The 22,782-nt window shown below is 37.3% G+C and overlaps 1 protein-coding gene across 6 annotated transcripts in view; it reads right to left on the reverse strand.

Moving 5' to 3' along the window:
- Positions 1 to 22,782, reverse strand: part of CCDC88A (coiled-coil domain containing 88A) — a 130,780-nt gene that overhangs the window by 69,435 nt on the left and 38,563 nt on the right. For all 6 annotated transcript variants that reach the window (XM_053588331.1, XM_053588332.1, XM_053588330.1 and 3 more), the window contains exons 4-7: positions 20,610 to 20,679; positions 19,792 to 19,850; positions 4,097 to 4,180; positions 2,356 to 2,496 (exon numbers count right to left, since the gene is read on the reverse strand). In XM_053588331.1, coding sequence (XP_053444306.1) covers positions 2,356 to 2,496; positions 4,097 to 4,180; positions 19,792 to 19,850; positions 20,610 to 20,679 — 354 coding nt within the window. The remainder of the gene's footprint in view (positions 1 to 2,355; positions 2,497 to 4,096; positions 4,181 to 19,791; positions 19,851 to 20,609; positions 20,680 to 22,782) is intronic.

Raw genomic sequence — 22,782 nt, forward strand, 5'->3', positions numbered from 1 at the left:
TATTGAAGAATGAGGAAAGGAATTATAGATGTGCTCAACATAATCATGGATTTAGGCAAAGGTATTACAATATAATGGCTAGGAACACAAGCAATGGAATTAGATCTGACAAGTTACTTAACTTTTCTGAGCTATAAAATGAGGTTATTGTACAATTAATAAAATAGTATGTGTGAAACTAACAGCACAGAGTCTGACATAAAATAGCAATAATGAAAGGATCTTAAATTCATTAAAATCTGCTATTTGTCTTTTAGTAAAAGGAGAGGACCAAAGTCATTATTCTGTAGCACTATGAATAAAAAAATAAAGAGAAATATATAATTTTTAGACTGAAGTGAAACAATTATAACAAAGGATCAATCAAAAAGAAAAAAGTTAAAGGGAAAATCTTATTTCAATGTTACCGGAATGATACAGAATTATTAGATTTATATACTATCTTTACATTTGTCTAATATGTTGTCGTTATTTTTAATAGCCTTTTGTAATTCACATGTTGGTGATGCAAACTGGAAAAAAAACTTCCCCAGAGAATTGATTTCAATCAGCTAACAATTTGTTTCCCAAATATCTCAGAAGGATATGATCACTTCTTAATTCCTTGTTAAAAAAAAAAAAAAAAAAAACAAATTCAAAACTACTTAGGCAGAATGTATTTTAAAAGGGTTTTTAAACAATTCATACAGTGTTTCATATTCCTTTTAGCCTTATCAGAATCATGTAATGACAAGTTATTTTGTTCGCCCCATATTAATCACTTCACTTAAATGAGATCAAACATTTTATACATGCCCATCAGTCATATAAAATCAAAACGCAGAACTTTAGAAGTTAATTCTTCAGAAGCTGGCAGATACCTCATTGTAATACCTTAATAACCAATAACCTCAAAGAGAAATAGAAGAATGCACTAGAAATGAATAGGGTAGTAAAAAGACACTAAAACAAGAAAAGACAGCGTATGTTTAAAAATTAGATTGAAAATGAAATGATCTAAGTATCTCAGTATAATTTATATACCTAGTGGGATGTTTTTCAATTTACTCTTTCCTTCCTCTGGTCTCACTGCCCTCACTTTTTAAAAACTATTTCTCTAAAATGTTTTTCTTCCTTCCTTCCTTTTTTTTTTTTTTTTTACGAGATCGGGTCTTGCTCTGACACCTAGGCTAGAGAGCAGTGATATGATCATAGCTGACTGCAACCTCAATCTCCTGGGCTCAAGGGATCCTCCTACCTCAGCCTTCTGAGTAGCTAGGACTACAGGTACATGCCACTGAGCCCAGCTAATTTTTAAAAACAAGACATGGTGGTGGGGTGTGGGGTATCTCACTACCAGCTTAGGTCTTGAAATTCTGGCCTCAAGCAAACCTCTCACCTTCGCCTCCCAGAGTGCTGGGACTACAAGTGTGAGCCACCATTCCCAGACTTACTTATTTCTTAATAGTTTCTTTTCTTTTAACACCTAAAGAAAAATTGAAAATTCTCATCAGAATTGAATAACTTCTACAGATAAATGAAAGCTTTATTCTGGGGGGAAAAAGTCTTTAGGAATTTTTTCTATGTTGTCTTTCACTGATCTCAAGAATAATCACACAAATTTTCTATAAATGAACTCAAAAGTGTCTCTGACATGTAAATGGAACAAATGATAAAAGCTATACGTTCTCCTGAATGGCAGAGTACTTTACTCTGCTATTAAGAAAGTATTACTCACCACCACATGCACTGAAGTCTAGACTTCTCTAAAATTATAAATTGTTGTCAGGGAGTGCAGACAGAAAATTTGGTACAATTTTACTCTTTTAAAAAGCAAAATATGTCTTAAAGGAACTTACAATAATTCTCTTTTTAAAATCACACTTCATCATACTAACTACAAAATTTGAGATCTTTTATGACACATTTTATTCAGAACACCTGTTACTCTCTTCGTATTAATACCTATTTTTCCAACCTCTAAATGTAGCAATAAAACTAAGAAATTAACCTTAAGCAAATTCTTATGCTTCAAGGCAATGATTTTTCCACTTACACAAACATATTTTCAGTTTCACACTTCTGTATTGTTGCCAGAGATGTGGGGGTGACTTGACAAATACACAGGAACAAAATCAGAATAATAGTAATTTAAGAGGAAAGAAGAAAAGAAAACTTAATTGCAATTCATTTACTAGCAATTTGGGGGTCCCTGTACTTTACTCTGGTTTTTCTGTTCCACAACAGCAACAAAGAAACAGTATCTTATTACCTGTCCCTATGAAACAGAGTATCAATTCTGAAAAACTTATAAAGTAACTATTTTCTTTTTTTTGGAAAGCAAACTTCATAATACACTGAAAGAAATATACAAACCTCTGAATGTTCATCTCTCTCATCAATAAGTCTTTTTAGGTGTAAAGCCATATTTTTCAAGAGTGGTTCTATGTCCTCCTGAGATAGATCAGTCACTTCCATCCACTGAAGATCGAACACATTTTCCTGATTATGGGTAACCTTTAAAAAAGCAACCAAAAAAATACCTAACATTCAAAAATCTATTTTATTATAGTACAATACTAGCTCAAATATAGTATCTCACATAATAAAAATATGAAAAGTCAATATGATATTTAAAGAGTATTAAAATTAATGATAAACATTACAACTAAAAACTTTTAAATATAATCTTCAAATAAATTTAACATTCATTTTCTAGTCAAAAAATATTTAGTCCAAGGCATTCCTAAGGGAAAGTAATACTGATATATCTGACAACTATTTTAACAAAATCAATTCAACTTTTCTTTAGCTAAGACTTTTATTTTACTTGAATCCAAAATTAAGAGGTTTTTAATATTGTAGGATATATGCTATTGCATTTGTATACTTGGAATACGTAAGTCTTTATACATTCTGAAGATCACCCTGTTGTGAACCTTAGGAGATGGATCCCAATATAAAGATATTTGTATGAATGGAAAAGTTATACAAGTGAATACTTATTTCTTGCTGTGATTCTGATATGTTGCTTTAACTTTCCCAAAAAACTGCAAAAATCAGCTCAAGGACAGTGGAAAATTCAGTAACTTGGAATACTTAGCATTTATTCAAAATAAAATAAAACCATATAGCTAGCACAAATATATATAAAGAATACCAGTAAACTGTGTCTTGTAAAATACAAATATGCTTACTGTTGACAAAAATGTTGTAAGAAATATGAGCTCCATGAACATTAACTAAGACAAAAGGTGATATATGGAACACAAAGTTATCTAAATAAAGAATATTTTAAGTACAATACATTTTCACTATTTAAAAAATTTCTCCTTTTTTCTTATCAACATGCAAAAATTTAACATACTATAATTCTAAAAAGTCTTTATAATAAGACTAAAAGCCCAAGAATAGACAGATGCAGAAATAGCTTTTAAAATCAACCTTAACATATAAATTTTATTAACCTCAATTATTTGACTCTGTACCACGTCCTAGATTTAAATTATATATGACAAATCATTAATGGTTTTATAATTCAAGTAATATCGTCAATAAAAGTTATGCTATGTCCACTCATTGAAAAGAAAATCACTAGAATGACTCAGCTTATTATCTTCCCTCACTATCATTTTAAATTATAAGCAGTATTTCACTTTCGGTTATTTCTATTCACTAAACTATTCATTCTGTTCTAGCGAAGACAAATACTTCATCCCTCAAATAACATTTTTTGCCTATGTCTCTACAGATAAAGCCAGTAACAGCACATTTGTAGTTAGCATTGTATAAGATGATTCACTTAAGAAACTACCCCGTTTCCCCGAAAATAAGACAGTGTCTTATTTTAAGGTGTGCTCCCAAAGATGCGCTAGGTCTTATTTTCAGGGGACGTCTTATCTTTCCTGTAAGTAGGTCTTATTTTCGGAGGATGTCTTATTTTCGGGGAAACAGGGTATCTCTAAAGAGAAGACAATTTGCATAAAAGCAGGGTTCCTTATTATTTCATCTCGATATGCTTGCTTAACATCATGACTTTAAGTATTTTGGAAGATACACAAACACACTACTGTACAGTTTCATAAACAGTACATAAAAAATGTATACCGGTTATTACCTCTTGTATATGTGCGGCAACTGCTGCTTTTGTATCAAAATCTAAACCTTGAATTCTTTCAATGAATTCTTCTTTTTTCTGACACTAAAATAAATGAATAAAATAAACATTCATACTTTGTATAGTTCTTAATATGACTAACCTTCATCAGGCTTGGCTATATTTTTGAACAGTGCAGTAAGAGTTTTGTTTTGCATTAAAATTATTTAATTATGCTCACCTAATAGCAATTTAGAAATATATGTATATTTTTAAAAGGCAGTGAAAATCTATACTATTTCTATGCTGAAAAATTCTACAGTGGGAAACCATTACACAACCCATCTGAGGTCAGTACAGTATTATTATGCTAACTTTACAAACAGAGAAGTAAAGAATCAAGAACTTGTTTCAGGGAGAATAGGTTACTTGCCAAAAAACACAGTGAGTCAGTGGCAGAAATCGGAATACAGCCAAAATGCTCAGTCAGTCCCTGGCTATCACCAAACAACACAGCCTTTCTTCTTGGAAAAAAAATGTTTAAGCAATTTTTATTTCAAGCTTACAACTCATTCTCACATCTTCATCCCATCAATCTTAATAAAAGAAACCCACTTTTGTAGCTCAGTTCAACATTTATAGGGTAATACAATAAATATCTGACTTATTTCTAATATAGCAAAAATTTACCAGGGGCAAAATTTAAGAAGGTATATACAAGAACACATGTAACCAAGCAGAATAAAGGCAGCAATTCTTTATTGTGTAACTTTTTAATAATCTTTATATAAATTAAAATTATTAAAATGCAAATCTAAAATCCTTTTCCTTCCCATCAGTATTAACAGTTTAACAAGCATCTTGATCTCTGACTCCATCTACATCTCTGTATTCTTGGAGTTACTAAACGAGAAGCGCACACAAAATAGAAAGTGCTGCCTTGTCTAACTTAGCCCCACCTCCTGGGCCAATTACTGAAATACTAGGGAAGACAATACACTCACAAAAAGAAAAACTGGCTTTTTGATCATAAAACGTACAAGGCTCTGATTTATATTCTACCTAATTATCTTATCAAATTATAACACTATTTCTACTGTCATACAATTTAATCACATTCTCATTAGTGCAGAAAGTTCTATATCCTATAAAAAACAAAAGTATTAGGATAGTGTGGTTAAAACTACATTACTAGAAATGTATACTTCCTCATTGTGATTAAAAAGTCAGAGTTTTGGGGTGTATTGGAAAAAATATGTGGCTTTAAAAATAAAAATTTGTCTAGCAAACCGTATTTGACAGGCCTTATGAAAATAATTAAGAATTACTTTTAATTCTAAGTTTGTAACTGAACATTTGTAAATTATTTAAAATTGCACATGAACTTTTTGGCCACTCTGTATAAAATAAACTAGCTTTTCAAGTATATGTGGTAACCTCAACTTTTTAATGCTTCCAAAATTGCTGAACTATACATTGTTTCTGAGAATTTATGCTCAGAATATAAAATGGCAGTTATAAAAGGTAATGACTATGACTCACCAAAGACTCTTCCAACTTCACTGCCTTATCTTTCTCTGCCTTCAGTTTAAAGATACACTTCCCTCTTCCAAGCCCCCAGAGCCACTGTTTCTTTACTTAGCTCATCTATTAGCAATCTCAACATAAAGCAGAATTTTTCCTTTACTCTTAAAATACAGTTTCTACTAAATCTCATCTTATTTTAGACTCTAAGAGTTTTTAAGAATTCTGAAAATGTTTCATAAATTCTTAAAGAATGAACAATGAAATTGACAGGATCTTGGAGGATAAAAAAGACAAAGACTGTCAAGATAAAAAGAGTTAAGATTCAAAGTCTGAAGTTGAATAATCAGATCAAATGTTCTATATCAGTGCTGTGTAACAATAATCACTAGCTATATGTGGCTTCTGAGAATATGAAATGTAGCCAGTGAAACAAAGAAATTGAATTTTAATTTTATTTAATTGTAATTAATTTTAATTCAAATAGCCACGAGTGGCCAGTGGCTACTGAACCAAACAACCTAGCTCCAGAGCATAAGAAAGCCTGGAGTTTTAAAAAGACAGAGGCTAAGCACAGCCTATAACTACAGCATTTGCAGAGTCCGTGGGGGCTGGACTGCTTAGGATTTCAAGACCAGCCTGAACAACACAGTGAGACCCCATCTCTACTAAAAATAGAAAAAAAATTAGCCACATGTCGGGGCACATGCCTGTAGTCCTAGCTGAGGCAGGAGGATCTCTTAAGCTAAGAGTTTGAGGTTGTGGTGAGTTTTGATGATGTCACAAGGCAACAGAGTAAGACTCTGTCTCCATAAAATAAACAAACAAACAAACAAAAAAACTATATATATAAAGTTTACTTCCAGCTATAGCATCTCTTGTGAAGACTAAATAATCATCAGGAAATTGTTTTTTCCACATAAAATTAAGGAGTGAAATTTATAAGGTCATAGAACAAAGAAATTTCCAAACAACAAACACTGCAAAAATTTTCCCTTCTATTCCTAATGATTTTGCTTGGGAATCTCACAACTATCTCCAGGCTAGGATGGAGAGCCACACATCAGTGAAAATTCAATGTTCAGCACTAGTTTGGGAGACTTGTGTTATTCACTGAAAAAGACTGATGGAATTTGACTGGTTTACCCGGGCAATAACAAAAATGCTCAAGTCCTGGCCTTAAATGGTTTTCTTCATATTCAAAGTTATTCCTCTGGCCTTCATTTAGGTATGATCAAGGGTTTAAGTCTTAATTACAATTTATTCTACGAAGATCTTTGGATAGCAATTACCTTTACTGTTTCTGAATGCTGCTTCCTCTTAAGAATTTCACAATTTTTTCTTCAAAAGAAGAAAAAATTTTTTCAATTTCCCAATGCTTGTTTTTTAAAAATTTTCTTTTTAGGAACATATCTTTTGAAACCTATGGCACCCTGAATTCCTGTACTGCAATATATCAGCAACCTTTACTGCGCTATTTCTACCTATATAATTATTACAGATAGCCAAGTGTTGTGGCAGCTGCCTGTAGTCCCAGCTACTTGGGAGGCTGAGGCAAAAGAATTGCTTAAGCCCAAGAGTTTGAGGTTGCTGTGATCTGTCACACCATGGCACTCTACCGAGAGCAACGTAGTGAGACTCTGTCTCAAAAAAAAAAAAAAAAATTATGACAGATAAAATTGACCCAGATATGGGAAAACATACTTATATCACTTTTATATTATACTAGAATTTTAAGCTGTTCAACTACTAGAAAAATTAAATACTGTATAACAGAGAGGATGTTCTAGAAAGCATTGCAATAATATTTGTTGGCTGAAGTTTTATGTTAATAAATGATGACACACCTTGGCTTCCTCAAGTTTCTTGTCCGGAAGCACATTTTAGCTCTTCGGTATCAACAAAAATTTAATTGTTCATATAGACACAGCTAAAGGCCAACAGGAGGTTCTGATTGTTATGAACATCACTAATTAGCACTGGTGGCTCCAAAATGCCTACAGCATAAAATCTAAACTTTATCTTAAAGTAGTAAATCTAGTCTTTTATAACACAATCTATGTAAACTCTCCAATCTAAAATCTCTTGCCATTTTCCCCCATGAATGTTACATTCCAATCAACTTGATGTTCCCTGAATATATTGTTTTCTTAACATCTCTGCTCTCACTTCAACTATTACCTCATCAAGAGGACTTCTCTAACATTACAAGCACATTAAAGAAATTACTTCTTCTATGCATATCAATGTATCTTGTGCCTTATGATAACTATGACCCTGTACTGTTATTGTTTGATCTGCCTATAAAATTTAAATTCCCTAGGCTTTGTATCTTTTTTCTAAAATCCAATCTAGACAATATTGGTTCTGATTTTAAAAGTACTAGTGACCTATTTTTTTTTAATGCTTACTATGTAACAGGTGCTACAACAAAGGTGTATACAGTAATCTGTAATACTGTTTGGAGGGTGTCCAAGATCCACATCCAGTCCTCTAAATCCAAATCCATCTATCCACAGGTTCTATACGCCTTTGAATTTGGGACATCTTCCAAACATAATTTTATAGACTATTTTTTTTTTTTTTTTTGCAGTTTTTGGCCAAGGCTGGGTTTGAACCCACCACCTCCGACATACAGGGCTGGCGCCCTACTCCTTTGAGCCACAGGCGCCACCCTTATAGACTATTCTTCACTAGCTCTAGCCACAGTTTCCTAAAGTAACTACTTATTGTCCAATAAGTAACTGCTTATTGTCTCTTTGAACTATTTCCAAGTTAAAATAAATGACAAAGTTAATAACCTCAACCTTAAAGCTTACCTCCATACTGTCCTGTTCTCTCTAAATGTCTCAAAATCAACCTTTATTTTCCAGTTTACATTATAATGTCATCCCCATGTATATTTTTATAATTATCCTTTTATATAATTTACTCATTCTGTACCTTCCCTTATACCTTAGTCTACCGAGATATTTTCCCTCCCTTTTCCAATTACCATTAGAAACAATATCTACCTTTACAAACCCTTTCCAGAATACATGAATCTAAAGTACAGGAAAATATAACAAGCTCATATATTTGTAGGAAAAATTAAGAATCCTTAACATTGTAAAAAAAACCTTCTTGTTTTAATAACATGTCAAAATTATAAATATAAACTATTTTAGAAAGTAATCTTCCTTACAAGGCCAGGTGTTATTTATACATTTTTTGGCTTTATTCAGCATTTAGTTCTGTGTATCAATAAAAGTAACTTATATATCTAATGTTATGATAGTTGATTTCTGAGCAATGCTTCATTAAATAGTTTTTTAAAAGAAATTTGTAGTGGCTCTATAACCCCACTGCTCTGTGAGGCAGGAGGATCACTTGAGGCCAGGAGTGTAAGCTCAAGGTGGGCAACATAGTGAGATACCATCTCCACAAAAAATTAAAAATTACCCAGGTGTGGTGGTGTAATCCTGTAGTCCTAGCTACTCCGGAGGCTGAGGCTGAGCCCTGGAGCAAGGCTGCAGCGAGCTATGATCGAGATACTACACTCTAGTCTGGGCAACAGACACCTTATCTCTTTAAAAAAAAAATTAAAAAGTCCATTTCATGACTCTGCTTTTATTTCACTAGTAAAGTAAAATGTTAGAAGTTATCTTAAAACATGGACATCAATAGTCATCCAGGCCAGCCGTGGTGGTTCACACCTGTCATCCTAGCTCTCTAGCAGGCCAAGGCGGGTAGATTGTTTGAGCTCAGGAGTTCAAGACCAGCCTGAGCAAGAGTCAGACCCTGTTTCTACTAAAAATAGAAAAATATTGCTGGGCATAGTATGTGTGCCATAGCCCCAGCTACTTGGGAGACTGAAGCAAGAAGAGGATTGCTTAAGCCCAAGAGCTTGAGCTTGCTTGAGCTATAATGACACCTCAGCAATATACCCAAATGACAGAGTAAGACTCTGTCTCCAAAAAAGCAACGCCTGGCGCAGTGGCTCATACCTATAATCCTAACACTCTGGGAAGCCAAGGCAGGTGGACTGCTGCAGCTTAGGAGTTTGATACCAGCCCAAGCCAGAAGAAGACCTCATCTCTAAAAAAATAGCTGGGCATTGTGGCAGGCACCTGTAGTCTCAGCTACTTGGGAGGCTGAGGCAAGAGAATCACTTAAGCCCAAAAGTTTGAGGTTTTTGTGAGCTATGATGCCATGACACTCTACTGAGGGCAACATAGTGAGACTCTATCTCAAAAAAAAAAAAAAAGTCATCCAAATCTAAAATAGTCTTGCTAAATTTCTTTAGGAAACATCCATTGGCAGACTTGGAGACTTTGGTTAACCTATTAAAGGTTTAGTTAGAAAAGAGAACATCATTTCATGCCATCCTTCTTATTTTCTAGCAAATGGGAATACTATCAAGTGAGTTATAGAAAAAAGGTGGGGTGAGGGGGCTTATATTTTATAGTCTTTTTTATTGCTCTTACAGGTAATAATGACAATGGTTTCTTTAAAATTTTGAGGCTTTTCCCTAAACTACTCTTAAGAAAAGTTCCTTGGTTCTGCTCCATTCCTACTGTCAATTTTAGTAAGCAATTAATAACTAAGCAATAACAAGCAGTAATGACCAAATTTATATTGTCACTATTTTATCAAAATGTATATAACATTCTCCAATAAAGGTTATTTTTAAAAGCAAACATAGGATATAAAGGCTGCAAATAATTAAGAGTAGTGATGTTTCTAACTCAGGATTGATCCAAATTAGAACATCAATGACTATAAACATCATATTTAACCTAGTATTTAATCACCTGTGAAATAAACACCTGCACATTACACAGCATTAATAATATACTATGTGTAAGAATATAGCTCCTAAGCAGTCAGCTCTAAAAACTGGAATACGTAATTTCTGGGATATATAATTTCTAACATATGTATGTAAAAGACTACCAGTGGTCACATTATTTGTTTACAAATAACCTTTTGCAAATAAGAAAGATGGTTTAAATAAGCATTATAATCACTTACTGGGAACAATGGATGATTTAGTAAAAAATCAGCATAGAATATAATAGGTTTTGAAGTCAAGCGGGAGTTGAGGCTGGTCCAAAAGTAGTGAGTTATCTCAATTGTTCACAGCGAGTTACATGCTGAAATCCTTGATCTAGGCTTTCCCCCCTTCTTACTGCACTTTACTAGTTTTTAAAAATAGAAAGTAAATTAAAAAATTAAAAAAACTAGAGCTGAGGCTCAGCAGCTGTAGCTCAAGTGACTAAGGCGCCAGCCACATACACCAGAGCTGGCAGGTTCGAATCTAGCCCAGGCCCACCAAACAACAATGACAACTATAACCAAAAAATAGCTGGGCTTTGTGGCAGGCACCTGTAGTCCCAGCTACTGGTGAGGGTGAGGCAAAAGAATCACCTAAGCCCAAGAGTTTGAGGTTGCTATGAGCTGTGATGCCACAGCACTCTACCCGGGGCAACAGCTTGATGTTCTGTCTCAAAAAAAAAAAAAAAGGAGGGGAGACAAGATGGCGGACTGAAGCCAGCTTTCAACAAAGGCTCCCGTCCAGAAGGAGAGTTAAGGGACAGGAATTTAGTAAGTATCCTGGTGGACTTGAGCCTCACCAAGAGAGAAGGCTGAAGAACGCACATCAACACCGCTGAGGCAAGTTGTGATCACAAGGACGCAAACAAAAGGTACAAAATCCACCACCAAGCGGACGGGAGTCCCCCTCCCCCATGAGACCGGCTCTGTAGCCCCGCAATTGAACAAGCGGGCAGAAATTAAAGCCCCTCCCACTACACTCCACGGGAGAGACCTTCTAAAAACTGGACCTACCTCCCCTACTGGGGTGCCGTGGCGTTCTCCTGCCGGACATAGGGCTGAATAAAACTTTGGGAATCCTTTGCCGGCAACCCTGAATCCCCGGCGCTCCCCTCCCGCCCACTGAGGTCTGGAGGCCTGTCCCCCAGGACTTCGGATCCTTGGGTGATTTCTCAAGGGGAGTGGACAGTCCCCGAGTTGCGACTGGTCAGCATTGACTCTGAGGCGCGCCGAGTGAGGAGAGGGCACCGGGCTGAGGGGGAGTCACGCCTCGCGGCACTTCCCTGCGGTGCAGTGCACCAACCCTCCCCGGGCATAGGGGACCCAAGACTGAATCAGACTCTGGCCTCCCCGCTGAGAGCTGAGAACCCCTACTCTCACTCGGGGTCTGAGGGCCTATCCCCCAGGAGTTCGGCTCCTTGGGTGATTTCTCGAGGGGAGTGCACAGTGCCTGAGCTGCGTCAGGTCAGCGCTGACTCTGGGACACGTGAGTGAGGAGAGGGCACTCCGCTGAGGGGAAATCAAGCCTTGGCGGCACTTCCCTGCAGTGCAGTGCAGGAGCCCTCCCCGGGCACAAGACTGAATAAGACTCTGGCCTCCCCGCTGAGAGCTGAGAGCCCCTACTCTCACTCGGGGTCTGAGGGCCTATCCCTCCGGAGTTCGGCTCCTTGGGTGATTTCTCGAGGGGAGTGCACAGTGCCTGAGCTGCGTCAGGTCAGCGCTGACTCTGGGATACGTGAGCGAGGAGAGGGCACTCTGCTGAGGGAAAAATCAAGCCTTGGCGGCACTTCCCTGCGGTGCAGTACAGCAACCCTCCCCGGGCATACGGGGCCCAAGACTGAATCAGACTCTGGCCTCCCCGCTGAGAGCTGAGAACCCCTGCTCTCACTCGGGGTCTGAGGGCCTATCCCCCAGGAGTTCGGCTCCTTGGGTGATTTCTCGAGGGGAGTGCACAGTGCCTGAGCTGCATCAGGTCAGCGCCGACTCTGGGATACGTGAGTGAGGAGAGGGCACTCTGCTGGGGGAAATCAAGCCTTGGCGGCACTTCCCTGCGGTGCAGTGCAGGAGCCCTCCCCTGACCGTAGTATTGCGTGAAACTGAATGAAACTCTAGCTTCCCCCCGCCCCACTCCCAATCCGGGTCTGGGGGCCCATCCCCCAAGAGTTCTGATTCTTGGGGGATCTCTTAAGGGGTGTGGACCCAGCACAAACTGCGGCCGCTCAGTGCTGACTCTGGGGCGCGGGACAGAGGAGAAAAGGGTCGCCTGAGTGCCCACACCAGAGCAGCAGTTCCCTGGAGGTAGATCAACAGCCGTTTTTTCTTTAACGGCAGAACGCTCACTTCTGGATATTCTGAGGCCACACCCCCGTCTCCCTGGGCAACCAGAGGAGGCCACCGACAGCTCACAAACCCGGAAGCCTCCAGGGCGGGGCCGACCCAGAGAGGTGTTCAGACGCAATTCTCCAGCAGCAAAGACGTTTGAACTCAAAACAGCCCGTCTCCTGTAGGCGACAACAGGAACAGAGACAGAACCTCACAAAGTTGTCTGTTCTGTTCTGTTCTGTTAGCAGCATCCATCAGGGACGGGGCTAAGCCTGAGTGAACACCTCCTTCCCATCACCTGCATCAAACACTCAAAGATGTCAGGCCCCATCTCCTCCTGCTAGATAGCGGCAGTCTGCGGGGGCCTGGCAGACTTCCTCGCGATTCAGGCAGGTGCAAACCCCTGGAGTGTCTGTTCACTGCAGGCAACTGGGTTAGCCATCTGCAGAGATACCAGTGACTGGGTCCGACGGAGGGGCAAAGTGGGGAAGGAGACGTCAACCTTCCCAGACTGCTCTGTTTGCGGGGTGGCTCCTCCTGACTCCACGCTGCACTGGGGTGAGCTGTCTCAGAGGAGTCACCAGGCCCCTGTGATCCAGTTCCCAGAGACCTCTTGAACCCTTCCACCTGAGACAAGTGCCAATTGAGACAGTTGATTCGGACCTTTTGAACTGGGCTAATAGACTGAGGACTTTTCAGGTGGTGCCCTGGGTGTGCGATTGTAGGAAGGTTTGATTCTCCTTTTCCAACTGGGGCCAGAGGTGGGCAGGCAGGGTGACTTAATTGCTGATTTTTCCACACAGCTGAGACTTCAAGCCAGAGTAGAAGTTGCAATAGGATCGAACAGAAACCAGCTGAAAACAAGACAGAACCACTTTGCTCCACCACACCAGACAGGGCCCCAGTTTCTCAGGCCACAACACTGTACGGGCCCTCGATAAAACCCCAGGGGAAAAACCAAAGGGAGTAAACCATGGGGCGGAATCAGCGGAAAAACTCTGGTAACATGAATAACCAGAATAGATCAACCCCCCCAAGAAAAGATACGGCAGATGTGATTGAAGATCCCATTCATAAACAACTGGCTGAGATGTCAGAAGTCGAATTCAGAATTTGGTTTGCAGACAAGATTAATAAAATGGAATTAGGAATTCGAGGAGAAATTCAAAAACTGTCTCAAGAATTTAACGAATTTAAAGACAAAACCACCAAAGACTTAGACACATTGAAACAAGAACTTACAGCCCTCAAAGATATGAAAAATACAGTAGAATCCCTCAGTAACAGAATGGAGCAAGCAGAAGAAAGGATTTCTGACATTGAAGATAAAGTCTTCGAACGCTCCCAATCTCTCAAAGAGGAAGAGAAATGGAGAGCAAAAACGGATCACTCACTCAGAGAGCTCTCAGATAATTCGAAAAAAAATAACATAAGGGTTATAGGAATTTCGGAGACTGATGACGTGGCAGCCAAGGGCACAGAGGCCCTTCTACATGAAATTATGAAAGAAAATTTTCCAGACATGCCTAGAGAATCTGAAATTCAGATAGCAGACAGCTTCAGAACCCCAGCACGATTCAACCCCAAAAAGCCATCTCCCAGACATATCATAATTAGCTTCACTAAAGTTAACATGAAAGAGAAGATTCTCAAAGCAGCCCGGCGAAAGAAAACTATAACGTACAAAGGTAAGAATATTAGAATAACTGCAGATCTCTCTGCTGAAACTTTTCAAGCAAGAAGAGGCTGGTCATCAACTTTTAATCTCCTAAAGCAAAAAAACTTTCAACCCAGGATCTTGTATCCAGCTAAACTGAGTTTCATCTATGATGGAGAAATTAAATACTTCAATGACATTCATATGTTGAAAAAATTTGCCATAAGTAAACCAGCTCTTCAGGATGTTCTCAGACCTATCCTCCACAATGACCAACCCAATCCTATACCACAAAAGTAAACTCACTCAGAAACTTCGGATCAAACTCCAACTTCCACACTGGCGAAGGGATTAAAAATGTCCACTGGACCTTTGAAAAACTCGATACCCAAAATTCCACCAGACTTATCCTTACTCTCCATCAATGTGAATGGCTTAAACTGTCCTCTAAAGAGGCATAGGTTAGCTGACTGGATACAAAAACTTAAGCCAGATATTTGTTGCATACAAGAGTCACATCTCAACTTAAAAGACAAATACAGACTCAGGGTGAAAGGATGGTCATCCATATTTCAGGCAAATGGTAATCAGAAAAAAGCAGGTGTTGCAATTTTATTTGCAGATACAGTAGGCTTTAAACCATCAAAAGTAAGGAAGGACAAGAATGGTCACTTCATATTTGTTAAGGGTAATACTCAATATGACGAGATCTCAATTATTAATATCTATGCACCCAACCAGAATGCACCTCAATTTATAAGAGAAACTCTAACAGACATGAGTAACTTGATTTCCTCCAGCTCCATAATCGTTGGAGATTTCAACACTCCCTTGGCAGTGTTGGATCGATCCTCCAGAAAGAAGCTGAGCAAAGAAATCTTAGATTTAAACCTAACTATCCAATATTTAGATTTAGCAGACATCTACAGAACATTCCATCCCAACAAAACTGAATACACATACTTCTCATCAGCCCACGGAACTTACTCCAAAATTGATCACATTTTAGGTCACAAGTCTAACCTCAGTAAATTTAAAGGAATAGAAATTATTCCATGCATCTTCTCGGACCATCATGGAATAAAACTTGAATTGAGTAACAACAGGAATCTGCATACCCATACAAAAACATGGAAGTTAAATAACCTTATGCTGAATGATAGCTGGGTCAGAGATGAGATTAAGAAAGAAATCACCAATTTTTTGGAACAAAATGACAATGAAGACACAAGCTATCAGAACCTCTGGGACACTGCAAAGGCAGTTCTAAGAGGGAAATTTATAGCACTGCAAGCCTTCCTCAAGAGAACGGAAAGAGAGGAAGTTAACAACTTAATGGGACATCTCACGCAACTGGAAAAGGAAGAACATTCCAACCCCAAACCCAGTAGAAGAAAAGAAATAACCAAAATTAGAGCAGAATTAAATGAAATTGAAAACAAAAGAATAATACAACAGATCAATAAATCAAAAAGCTGGTTTTTTGAAAAGGTCAATAAAATAGATAAGCCTCTGGCCAACCTAATCAGGAAAAAAAGAGTAAAATCTCTAATATCATCAATCAGAAACAACAAAGACAAAATAACCACAGACTCATCAGAAATCCAAAAAATCCTTAATGAATATTACAAGAAACTTTATTCTCAGAAATATGAAAATCTGAAGGAAATAGACCGATACTTGGAAGCACGCCACCTTCCAAGACTTAACCAGAATCAAGTGGAAATGTTGAACAGACCCATATCAAGTTCAGAAATAGCATCAACTATACAAAACCTCCCTAAAAAGAAAAGCCCGGGACCAGATGGTTTCACGTCAGAATTCTACCAAACCTTTAAAGAGGAATTAGTACCTATATTACTCAACCTGTTCCAAAATGTAGAAAAAGAAGGAAGACTACCCAACACGTTCTATGAAGCAAATATCACCCTGATCCCCAAACCAGGAAAAGACCCAACAAGAAAAGAAAATTATAGACCAATATCACTAATGAATATAGATGCAAAAATATTCAACAAGATCCTAACAAACAGAATCCAGCAACACATCAAACAAATTATACATCATGACCAAGTTGGTTTTATCCCAGGGTCTCAAGGCTGGTTCAATATACGTAAATCTATAAATGTAATTCAGCACATAAACAAATTAAAAAACAAAGACCATATGATTCTCTCAATTGATGCAGAAAAAGCTTTTGATAATATCCAGCATCCCTTCATGATCAGAACACTCAAGAAAATTGGTCTAGAAGGGACTTTTCTTAAACTGATAGAGGCTATCTACAGCAAACCCACAGCCAATATCATATTGAATGGAGTTAAATTGGAATCATTTCCACTCAGATCAGGAACCAGACAAGGCTGCCCATTGTCTCCATTGCTTTTCAACATTGTAATGGAAGTTTTAGCCACCGCAATTAGGGAAGAAAAGGCGATCAAGGGTATCCATATAGGGTCAGAAGAGATCAAACTCTCGCTCTTCGCAGATGATATGATTGTGTATCTGGAAAACACTAGGGACTCTACTACAAAACTCCTAGAAGTGATCAAGGAATACAGCAGCGTCTCAGGTTACAAAATCAACATTCATAAATCGGTAGCCTTTATATACACCAACAACAGTCAAATTGAAAAAGCAGTTAAGGACTCTATCCCATTCACAGTAGTGCCAAAGAAGATGAAATATTTGGGAATTTACCTAACAAAAGATGTGAAAGATCTCTATAAAGAGAACTATGAAACTCTAAGAAAAGAAATAGCCGAAAATGTTAACAAATGGAAAAACATACCATGCTCATGGCTAGGAAGAATCAACATTATCAAAATGTCCATACTACCCAAAGCAATATATAATTTCAACGCACTCCCTATTAAAGCTCCACTGTCATATTTTAAAGATCTTGAAAAAACATTACTTCGTTTTATATGGAATCAGAAGAAACCTCGAATAGCCAAGACATTACTCAGAAATAAAAACAAAACAGGAGGAATCACACTACCAGACCTCAGACTTTACTACAAATCGATAGTGATCAAAACAGCATGGTATTGGCACAAAAACAGAGAAGTAGATATCTGGAATAGAACAGAGAACCAAGAGATGAATCCAGCTACTTACCGCTATTTGATTTTTGACAAGCCAATTAAAAACATTCAGTGGGGAAAAGATTCCCTATTTAACAAATGGTGCTGGGTGAACTGGCTGGCAACCTGCAGAAGACTGAAATTGGACCCACACCTTTCACCATTAACTAAGATAGACTCTCATTGGATTAAAGATTTAAACTTAAGACATGAAACTATAAAAATACTAGAGGAGAATGCAGGGAAAACCCTTGAAGAAATTGGTCTGGGTGAGTATTTCATGAGGAGAACCCCCCGGGCAATTGAAGCAGCTTCAAAAATACACTACTGGGACTTGATCAAACTAAAAAGCTTCTGCACAGCTAAGAACACAGTAAGCAGAGCAAGCAGACAGCCCTCAGAATGGGAGAAGATATTTGCAGGGTATAACTCTGACAAAGGTTTAATAACCAGAATCCACAGAGAACTCAAACGCATCAGCAAGAAAAAAACAAGGGATCCCATCGCAGGCTGGGCAAGGGATTTGAAGAGAAACTTCTCTGAAGAAGACAGGCGCACGGCCTTCAGACATATGAAAAAATGCTCATCATCTTTAATCATCAGAGAAATGCAAATCAAAACTACTTTGAGATATCATCTAACTCCAATGAGACTAGCCTATATCACAAAATCTCAAGACCAGAGATGTTGGCGTGGATGCGGAGAAAAGGGAACACTTCTGCACTGCTGGTGGGAATGCAAATTAATACATTCCTTTTGGAGGGATATATGGAGAACACTCAGAGATCTAAAAATAGATCTGCCATTCAATCCTGTAATTCCTCTGCTGGGCATATACCCAGAAGACCAAAAATCACAACATAACAAAGATATTTGTACCAGAATGTTTATTGCAGCCCAATTCATAATAGCTAAGTCATGGAAAAAGCCGAAGTGCCCATCGATCCACGAATGGATTAATAAATTGTGGTATATGTATACCATGGAATACTATGCAGCCTTAAAGAAAGATGGAGACTTTACCTCTTTCATGTTTACATGGATGGAGCTGGAACATATTCTTCTTAGTAAAGTATCCCAAGAATGGAAGAAAAAATACCCAATGTACACAGCCCTACTATGAAACTAATTTGGGACTCTCACATGAAAGCTATAACCCAGCTACAACTTAACAATAGGGGGAAGTGGGAAAGGGGGGGGTGGGTAGAGGGAGGGGAATCGGTGGGATCACACCTGTGGTGCATATTACAGGGGTATTTGCGAAACTTGGTAAATGTAGAATATAAATGTTTTGGCACAGTAACTGAGATAACGCCGGAAAGGCTATGTTAACCACTGGGATAAAAATGTGTCAAATGGTTTATGAAGTGAGTGTATGATGCCCCATAATCATATCATTGTATACACTTATGATTTAATAAAAAAATTAAAAAAAAAAAAAAAATCTAGAGCTGAATCTCAGTGCTTTGCCCCAGTAGTAATGTGACCTAAGTTTAGAGTGATTATCCTGGCTTGCCTGGGACTATCCCAGTTTACACATGCAGTTCCACTGTCATTATTAACAGTACCTTCTTTGACTTCCCCAAGTCCCTAATTTGGTAAACAACTTAAATATAACCCTACCTAAACACAGATCTCCTTACCTGAAAAAAAAAAAAAAAAAATTTTTTTTTTTTTTTTTTTTTTTGGCCGGGGCTGGGTTTGAACCCACCACCTCCAGTATATGGGGCCAGTGCCTTGAAAAAGTATTTTATGAGAAAAACCTATGTAAAGGATAATTCCTGACACAATGTAAACATTTAATAAATCATAGCTTCTATTATTATAGTCATTAATCAAAAAGAAATACAATAATAACCCAGAATCCTAAAACATCTTTCGTAAGTTCTCCCTCCTATTTTCTTTTCCAGAGACAAGGTACTGTTCTGTTGCCCAGACTGGAGTTCAGCGGCATGATTACAGCTCACTATAACCTGAAATCCTCCTGCCTCAGCCTCCCAAGTAACTAGGACTGTAGGTATACACCATTGTGCCTGGCTAGTTTTTCTATTTTTAGAAATAGAGACAGGGTCTTGCTCTTGCTCAGGCTAATCTCAAACTCCTGAGCTCAAGCAATCTGCCCACCTCAGCCTCCTAGAGTGCTACAATTACAGCTGTGAGCCACCATGCCCAGCCAGTTATATTCATTTAAAATTTTCTAACACAAACTTTGGAAACCAATGGTACAACCTTAAGTCTTTCAGAACTAGAATCTAAAACAAACATATAAAGAGGCTATTAAAATGAAAATATGAAGACATATTTTAACTTACCTGAACTGCACAACCCAGTAAAAGTAAAAGCAGCTTTTTAACTTCTTCTGTGCCTTGTTCTGAAATAAAAACAATTACTAAGTATAACTCTTTGTTGTGTTTCAACTCTCTCTCATATAGGAAGAATCACTTCTGGATGTCATGTGTAGTCTACAAGCAAAAGCAGCTACGTATGTGTGCAATGGGGTAGGGTGGCAGCAAAAGAAGTGGGCAAGGACCTCAATCGTGAAGGGCTTGCAGGATATAAACAGTGTTCAAGGCTCAGTGCAGTAAGTTTGCTAACTATGAATCCATCCCTTTTCCACAAATGCTTCTACACCAGTGTACCAAATCAAGAACCTACCACATTATGCTGACACAGGGGCATGGCACAAAGACATCCAAAATAGCTCCTAAAAGGTCTGGTTCCTCTTAGGCCTATTAGTGTTTTCTTACTAAAACACAGATCATATGATTCCTCCACCCATAAAACTTAAATGGTTTCCCACTGTGTAAGTTCATAAGGATCAGAATCTTAAATGCATTATCATTACCTTTTTTGGTTGTTAAAATAAATGTATATAACAAGCTAGGTGAAAATTAATGATCTGTAACAGAAATGGAGAGACTATACAGACTTAATGTAAAATATGTCTGTCCTCACCCACAATTTATAAATATTCTAAGCTTATTTTCTCTTTACAAAATAGAACATCACTTCTAACTTATACAGAGGTATGAAAAAAATAAAACCCACTGCAAGCAAGTTCCTGGTAAGCATTACAGGATGTCACATAGATAAGGCATCATTATCACAGTAGGTTCATCTTAATACTTACCAGAAAAGGGATTTTTGCCAATGATTAAGACATTTGGCAAAGACATCATGATCAATTGCTGCAAAGTCTCCTACAAAAAGATATCCAACAGTTGTTATTTTGGTAATGTTCACTAGGTAATTACTCATTAAACTGTAACTTTGATTTTGTACACTCTTCTCTAGGTATGCCATACTACAACTAAAATAATATGAAAAAAAGATGTAAGGTCTTATATTGTTTCTAACTTTAAATTAATGAATTAAATAACTAAAATAATAATAACAGATAGACTTAAGTTAATGTATCAAATGCCTACAAAATAAAAGTAACCACCTCAACTGGTCTAATATTTATTACTTAGAAGTCTGAGATTTTAGTTGCTAGGAAGTTAAGCAACATTCTCAATGAAAGATGGAGCACGTGCATTCTTTTTGTTCTTTTTGTTATTTCTGTGGGATCTAAAAATGTCCACTGATATTAAAACTGACAAAGCTTCCTCAACATGATGAAGCAAAGAAATAAAAATTTAAAAAACCTAATCACTCTATAAAAATCCTATCTTATGGTCAGGTGTGGTTTCTCACACCTGTAATCCAAGCACTCTGGGATGCCGAGGCAGGCGGATTGCTTGAACTCAGGAGTTCAAGACCAGCCTGAGCAAGAGTGAGACCCTGTCTCTACTAAAAATAGAAAAACTAGCCAGGTGTTGTAGAAGGCACCTGTTGTCCCAGCTACTAGAGAGGCTGAGACAAGTGCATTGCTCAAGCCCAAAGAATTTGAGGTTGCTGTGAGCTATGATGCCACAGTACTCTACCCAGGGCAACAGATTGAGACTTTGTCTCAATAAATAAATAAATAAATAAATCCTATCTTATGATCATTTCATGAAAGTGAATTCTTTCTCAGTGAATCTTTATTTCTCTCCTCTATGTACAACAAATGTTTAACTAACCTTTGACTCTTGTTAAACTTTAGTGACAAGAATGTATGTACATTCTGACAGTGTAACATAATTCAGAAAGAACTGAATACTTTCAAATTATTCATTTTAGGTAACATATCATGTGTGCAACTTTTGTTTAGACCACCTTTTCCTTGAGATGAAGGAACATATTGTGTCTGTCATTACAACCACTGACACTGATGACCACAAAGGGTCTGGGATAAATTAGACTATAGGGTAGATGGGTGCCATGTGCTATTACTGAACCTTTCCAAGATTATAGTAGTGACAATTTCTTTACAAATTGGTCTTTACTATATGTTCAGATATAACTTATTACTGCAGAATACATTTTTGAATCCTTTATTTAACTTAATACTATGATGAAGAAACAATCATGAAAAATAACTATGAAAAGTTAACTTGTACTGCTTTTTAACAATATGTAATTCTGGATTGACTAAAGCAGTGCTTATAATTAGGGGGTGGAATGACACTAAATTGCTACTTAGAAATAATCTTTTCTCATAATTCTTTACAGATAACATATTAGAGAGTTACAACAATTTTTTTCCTTAGCATTAATTTATTAGCCTTAAAAAAAACTATTGCCAGCCAGGAGCAGTGGCTCACGCCTGTAATCCTAGCACTCTGGGAGGCTGAGGCAGGCAGATGGCTTGAGCTCAAGAGTTTGAGACCAGCCTGAAGAAGAGTGAGATCCTGAGACCCTCTAAAAAACAGCTGGAAGAATTTTGTTGGTGAGAGTAGGAAGTAACAAAAAAGTATAAAGTTTCAACAATGATGATGGCTACTAAACATTAGAATTAACTAAAAAAATTTACCTTATTTTTAAGTATTAATTAACTGGAAATTTTTACCTTATTTTCAAGTATTAATTTTAAGTTATGTCTGAAAGTACTAATAAAAGGTAATAAGGCAGCTAAAAATTACACAAAATTTTTAAAAGGAAATTATTCTCAAATCTCTATTTAGTTTTTCTGTAAAAATTCCTTTTATTTCCCTATTCCAATCTTTCAAGCAATATTTAAAAATATACAAGACAAAAGAAAAAAAAGATCACAGACTCAAAAAATTAACTTCTTTTGTTATGACTTATTATTTCATCCACAGACTCCCCAGACTTTTCTTAACTCTAAAGATATTCATCATAAAGGTACTAAAGAAATGAAAAAAAAAATATGAACCCAAGATAAATATATAACTTTACTAAGTAGGAGTAGCAAATTA

This window comes from Nycticebus coucang, chromosome 4 (assembly GCF_027406575.1).
Source record: "Nycticebus coucang isolate mNycCou1 chromosome 4, mNycCou1.pri, whole genome shotgun sequence".
NCBI classification, from domain to species: Eukaryota; Metazoa; Chordata; class Mammalia; order Primates; family Lorisidae; genus Nycticebus; species Nycticebus coucang.